The 6,768-nt window shown below is 35.7% G+C and overlaps 1 protein-coding gene across 1 annotated transcript; it reads right to left on the reverse strand.

The window, feature by feature from the left end:
• Nucleotides 1–2,610: 2,610 nt before the first annotated feature.
• polo (Serine/threonine-protein kinase polo) lies at nt 2,611–6,431 on the reverse strand. The gene is made up of 7 exons (XM_017624046.1): nt 5,634–6,431; nt 5,106–5,330; nt 4,641–5,038; nt 4,165–4,552; nt 3,886–4,067; nt 3,580–3,826; nt 2,611–2,975 (listed from the first exon to the last, which is right to left on the reverse strand). Exons 1-7 carry the CDS (start codon nt 5,730–5,732, stop codon nt 2,781–2,783), a joined length of 1,734 nt encoding a protein of 577 aa, XP_017479535.1. The 5' UTR covers nt 5,733–6,431; the 3' UTR covers nt 2,611–2,780.
• Between the last annotated feature and the right edge of the window lie 337 nt (nt 6,432–6,768).

The following is a 6,768-nucleotide window of genomic DNA, read 5'->3' on the forward strand; positions in this document are numbered from 1 at the left end:
TGATTGTTGGCTGGTGTTGGCTAATTTTGTTATCGAACGCAACTTATGAATATACACTAGGCCGCAATTTATTAGAAAATGTATCTACTACGAGAGATCTCGGCGTATNTAATGCTATTTTCTCGCTCACTGAACCCAAGTTGCTATGAATATACACTAGGCCGCAATTTATTAGAAAATGTATCTACTATGAGAGACCTCGGTGTAATTATGGACAGCAAGCTAACCTTCAGTAGCCACGTTGACAGTATAAGTCTAAAAGCCTATCGGACAATGAGCTTTATCATTAGATCGAGCAAAGATTTCAGCAATACAGATGTACTGATTAACTTGTACTCAACGCTAGTACGGCCATCACTGGAATACTGCTCAGTTGTATGATCTCCATATACTGATAGGCTTATAAACAGAATTGAAAATATCCAATACAAGTTCTGTAAATTTGTATCTGCCTTCGAACGTCTCAACGGCCGAGAAACTAACGCTAATTCAGTCATGGAACGCTTCAACTTAAAGAGTTTGACTTGCCGAAGACAGATATCCGACCTATCATTCTTCTTCAAAGTGTTCAATGGGTTCATTGACTCTCCGGAGGTACTTGAAAAATTTAGTATAGTCTGCCCCTATACACGCCTGAGAAGGAATCGTCTACTCCTCACGACGAAATCATCAAAAAACTACGTCATTAATGATCCCTGTAATAGTGTAGCCAAGTTGGTCAACGAACACTGTTCTGCAGTAGACTTCTTCGGAGTTACACCCAATTCATTCTTGTACAAAATTAAGAGAGCAGTATGTTGTTAGTTGGTTTGTTAGTTGGTAGTTGGCAATTTGTTATTTTATTATACCTATGTTATGCTACTTTATGTTCACTTCACTTTAGGTTTGTTCGTCGAAAATCCAGCAAGAATTATCCAACACTCAAAATATCAGAGAGTAAGAAAAAATTCTCTCAAATTCTCTCTCATGTTGAGAAACTTGCAAATTTCTGCACGAACGCAAATTTGCAGGAATTTGCAAGTTTCGCTGCCAGCTGGCGTCCACGGTTGCATTTCAAACATAAAAAAATTTTATAGAATTTTTAAAATTCTTTCGGATGGCCAAAAACAGGATATACATGTATATTTCTTGTTGTTCTGACTTTCTTTGACATACATTTCAATTTCTTCATCGTACTAGCTGTCGGGTTTCTTAAATCGACTCTGGTTGCAATTGCATTCCGATTGCGAATACCATTTTTTTCAGCCGAATTAAGTTCAAATCATTGGAATTAACTAAATTAATTATATCAACAATTATTTACTTCCTTTTTTCATAAAAAAATCGCTCGTGTTTATAAATTTTTAAATTTAACGAACTAATTTATTCAAATTATTGTAGACAAAAATGCAACCATGCGCCACAACCACATGTTTTTCGTGTTTGCAAATTCTTGCTGGCAAAATTTTTTCCAGCAAGAATTTGCAACTTCTCTCCAAGAGAACTGTCACTTTGCTCTCACAATTTTTGAGTGTTGGATAATTTTTTGGTCTGCACGAACGCGATTTGGGCAAAAATCGTGATAATTCGTACAAATTCGTACAAATTTTTTGCTCGACGAACAAACCTTTTTTCTCTCTTTTTGTATGTATAAAGCCGATTGGCGTTAATAAATAAATAAATGCGACAGTGTTTTTTATGAGAGCATCACGTTCTACGCGAAAATTTGGGCCACTCTACCTCCAGCACGCATTCGAGGAACGAAAATTTAACAATCCGTCGCTCATCACTTGCAAATCAAATGCAGAAAGGTTGCAACATTGCGGTAACTATTGCATTGCTCGAACACACCATTAATCTTCCCTTGCTTCGCTGTACGAATTCGTAAGTATTTACGAATGCTTTTAAGCAAGCAAACAAGCCACTGACAAACGCATGTGACAAATAGCTTGGGAAGCAGTCATTTGGCGCTAATTTTCAAAGATATCGAAATACAAACCTAAACTTCCGCCGATCTTATTGGATATTAAATAGGCTACTAGCAATTTTTAGTGGTCCACATTTAGCATTTAAATACAATGAGGTTGTTGCTTGCCTGGTTATCAGGTTATGTGGTTATATTTTTAACTCAGTTTACAACAATAAAATACACTACACAATAATAATTTTTAACCAGATAACCAGGCAAATGTGAACCCTTGTGAACAACCTCAATTTGTTTCCAAAAACTCGTTGTTCAAACATTTTAAACTCCGGCCATTTATTTTAATTTAATAATATAATTTTGTATTTTTATTAATGACATTAAAAACACAAACTAAAATTTATTAAAACCTAAATTTAAACGTTGTTTCCGTTATTTATCGATATAGTTATGCATGTATGTTTGTATTTTAATGTATGCAGCAAGCCTGGCTATGAGGAGGCAGAGTTAAAAAACCCGCTCCTAATTCGTGCTGGTGAATGTGTCGTCTTTTCTTTTATGATGGCGACAAGCGCCATGTATTGCATGAATGGAATGTGCCATGGATGTAATGAAATAAGTGCTAAATATAATGAACAAAAAATTAACAAAAGAAGAAAATACGATCATACAAAATAAAACTAATTATAAAAAAAACAAACATTTTATAGAAAATATTTGTTTTTTCACGGGACAGTAAATCAATTGATTGGTTGGTGCATGGCTAATAGCGCTAGTAGAAACTTTAACACATTATACATTAGAATGGCCAAATTAACGCAAAAAGCCATACGAATCTTAAGCTAGCTGCTTCTACTGAAAATTGAATGATTTCGAACTAAAATAACATTTTCTCCAACATTTTACTAAGTTTCTCGTGTGCATAACGAATTTTTTGGTAAAGATCCTTAGAACAGCCATGTTGCTTGATAGTTGAGAATCGATAAGTACGGAAATTCTTTTCGTGGTCCATGTATGTGATGGCGCTCATGCGAGGACACAAAATAATCTTCATATGATCGGAAAAATTTAGCTGAAATATAAGAATAGTGCAATATTGACGTATATGATATATTAAATAATTAAATACAATTAATAGTTATGACATTAGGATGATTGATACTTTTCCAATTTGTGGTAAATTAATTTACTTCATGCCAAACAAAATATAATTATAGGTAATAGTGATAACAATTCTAATTTTAAGCTTAAACCTTTTAACATCTATGAGGTTGTTTACACTTGCCTGGTTATCAGGTTATCTGCTTATATGGTTATTTTTTTATTCAGCTTACAACAATAAAATACGCTACAGAATAATAATTTTTAACCATATAACCTGATAACCAAGCAAGTGTGAACAACCTATATAAGTCATGTAATTGGAGTATCTGAATTTTCGCGGTTTTTGAAAATGCTGGAACGCATCCCGTTTTTATATGAAATTAAAGAACTTTTTTGTGCGGATTTTTTTATGCGGCTTTGTGAGGAACGCATGTACCGCATAAAAAAACCTTAGTGTATACATATAATAGTATCAAAAGAATATCAACTGCTACTATAAAGAATTTTAATAGCATTTTGAAATGCTTTATATTATTAAAAGCAAAATTTAGTTATTCTTTACAACTCTTTACCTGTAGAGAGCCATTGGTCAAATGCATGACCACCGCGCATGTTGTGCGAAACCATGAGTGCAAATGCGGCATACGAGAGATCTGATCGCTTTCAAAATTTACATTATTCGCTCCGGCTTTGACAAGATGTTCGGTCATGTACCGTTTAAAATAGGTAAGCAACTTCATTTTCTTGTCTAACGTCTTACAGTAGTCAGTTGTGGTCATGTACGTTTCCTTGCCATCTTTGTCGATGAAATGCACATTGCTGCAAGCAAAGGAATTCAAATTGCACACAAATAAATATGTAGTTCGTTGAAAACTTACATTTGATTGGGCAGTAGTATAAGCTTTGTGGTATCATTAAACATAACGCCCATACCCTCGTCACACAACTGATAGCCGAAACCGTATTTGTCACTATAATCCACCCATTTTGATACCCAGAATAGTGGTTGCGCTGCTGGATCAGTATTTTCATCTCCCAAATTGCGCGGCAGCAGTTTTGGCTACACATGTCAAAAATGTAGCAATAAATTTTAATTTATTGCAGTCATATAAATAAATTATATTTGAGAGTAGTGAAGCTCACGTTCACGTTCTTACCTTAGCATTAATGAGCTCTGTTAATTGCTGGTAAAGGCTTTCAATATCCGCACGATAGTCCTCATTGTGTCGGAAAACTTGTGCAGAAGCAGTGATTGCATCGTGTAGATTATTTTTAAGGAATGTATGCTCCAACCGCGTATCATCCTTGATTCCGTTCAATTCCAGCAAAGGTTTGCGATTTCCCATAGCATCTGTGGTCAAGGCCTCATTCATTTCTAGTCGTGGTGCCATGGTCAAGCAAGAGCTAGGCAAGAACATTGGCACTGGCGAACAGCTAAGGAATTCAAACGACAGTAGTTTGCCAATAGTTGGGCGCAGTTCTGGGTTGGATTGTAACATAGCGACAATCATATCTGCGGCGGACTTGCGCAGATAGCTTGGAACCCTAAGTATTATAAATAAACAGTAGCTTCATTGGTATTTACTTACTTATATTTGCATATGTTCTGAATGGATGACGGGAAATCACTTACCTATATTGGCACTTTTTGATTTTCTCATATGTATCCTTTAATGTTTTTGTCTCAAACGGAGGTTGGCCAACCAGTAGCGTATACATAACACAACCTATTGACCAAATGTCCACCTCGAATGAATGGCCTTTTTTGTTGAGGATCTCAGGCGCAATGTAATTGGGTGTGCCACAAAGGGTCTTTTTGCGTTCACCTTCGTACTCTACTCGCGTTGCAAGACCAAAATCGCCGATTTTTACATGCAACAGATCATCCAAAAAGAGGTTGCCTAATTTGAGATCGCGATGTATGATGCGATGATCATGCAAATATTTAACACCCTGTATAATCTGATAGATGTAATAACGACATTCGTACTCCGTTATTGTTTTACGACGCTTCTGCAGCTCCATCATTGACTAAGTGGGAAAAAGTAGTAAATGTCCATTTAATTTAGACATTGAATATTTAATCAAATCTACTCACCCGCTTTTTGCACAACTCCAAAACAATATAAATGTTGTAGCTATCCTCAAAGAAACTATGGAACTTAACAATATTTTCATGACTGAGACTTTTGTGTATTGTGATTTCCTGTGACATTTTTTCTTTCTGATTATGCTTCATCATCAACTTTTTTGACACGATTTTTCCTGCGTATACATTGTTGGTTTCCACATCGACAATCTCGTAGCATTTTGCAAAGCCACCCTGTTAGAGTAAATAACTAGTTAGTCTATCCATTTACTAGTCCGGTACATAGGATTTAGTCAGATCTAGCCCGGAAGATATTGTAAATGTAGGGCCGACTTCCGACTAAATCCTGTAAACCAGTACAGTAAAAAAACGGAGCGAAAATCAAGTAAATCAAAACTCTGCGTTAAGAAACTAGAGGATAGGGAAAGCTAGCGAATCGCAAAGTAAAACGTTGTACAAATATCTGCGCAGGCATTTTTTTTTAGAAAATTTTCGCAAAGTGCTCTTTGAAGTGGCACTTTTGTCAAACCTACTTACTTTTCCGAAGAATCGCATCCGCTTATAAGTGGACCGTGTGGTTGCATCATAGAGTCGCTCTGGTATGTCGGAAGTTTTATCGTCAGTCTTTTGGGCCATCTTGAGCTTAGTTTTAGCTGGTTACACACACACACTTGTAGGCACGTTTACTGCACTGATGCACCGTACCTAACCAAAATCCGCTACCTTTCGTCGTTGATTTACCAAAGCGTAGATTGCACGCAGTAAATATGTAAAATACACGCCAGAAGAAAACTAGCCAGCCGTAATATATATACAAGGAAATCGCGCGTCCGTCCTTGCCGCTTACTCGTCGATTAAATGCTATGCAATCAACGTTTACGTATAACAAAAAAATCAACAATTAATGAAAAGACAAAAACTGCAACAATCCAACGAACGCACGATCAACCCAAGCGACGAAAGTGTGCTTAAAAAAATATGATCGTCGTGGAGGATAATGAAAACCGTTTGTGACAGAAATTTCAAAATTCCTTCCTTCGAATGAATTTTGCGCCCGTTGTTGAATATAGCTGCCTCACTCTTGCTAATGGAAGTCAAACGATTGTGAAAATGTCGCTTGACCTTTTTTCGAAAATTTTCGAAGTTCTTTTGTTGTCTAACTATTGTGAATTACTAAAACTTAGGTAGTGTTGCCGTATTACTACTATTTTAACAAATTTGGAAGGGTATTTTTCTAAATTTTGATAGGTTGGTAGATTCGTTTTGCATTTTGCAGATTTTTCCAGAGGATTGTTTGACTTCATTAATTTCAAAGAAACGACAGGTATAAGTGGAATAATGCTTNAATTTTGATAGGTTGGTAGATTCGTTTTGCATTTTGCAGATTTTTCCAGATTGTTTGACTTCATTAATTTCAAAGAAACGACAGGTATAAGTGGAATAATGCTAAATTATTTTAAAGAATTATTTAACTTATCAAACCATTAATATATATATAAAAGTTCATTTAATCTATTGACACCATCATTGAGTGGGATTCAGATCAAGAAAGCGTTTAAATAAACTTGATTGAAAAGAAGCTTGTGGAATTTTTAAGGTAAGATCATAATGCCTCACTCCGACAAACTTCGCTGACTTCTGGAAGGAAAACTGTTTAGCAACATTAAGGGAG

This window comes from Rhagoletis zephyria, unplaced genomic scaffold, assembly GCF_001687245.7.
Source record: "Rhagoletis zephyria isolate East Lansing unplaced genomic scaffold, Rhagoletis_zephyria_1.1 Rzeph_scaffold_03483, whole genome shotgun sequence".
Classification (NCBI taxonomy): Eukaryota; Metazoa; Arthropoda; class Insecta; order Diptera; family Tephritidae; genus Rhagoletis; species Rhagoletis zephyria.

What these genes read in the sequence shown, in the direction of transcription:
- polo (XM_017624046.1), bottom strand. Translation starts at nt 5,732, where the DNA reads ATGGCCCAAAAGACTGACGATAAAACTTCCGACATACCAGAGCGACTC. An exon ending in GGATGCGATTCTTCGGAAAA is followed by an intron (nt 5,331 to 5,633) that starts GTAAGTAGGTTT and finishes TTACTCTAACAG; the next exon opens with GGTGGCTTTGCAAAATGCTA. An exon ending in CAGAGCTCATTAATGCTAAG is followed by an intron (nt 4,068 to 4,164) that starts GTAAGAACGTGA and finishes TGACATGTGTAG; the next exon opens with CCAAAACTGCTGCCGCGCAA.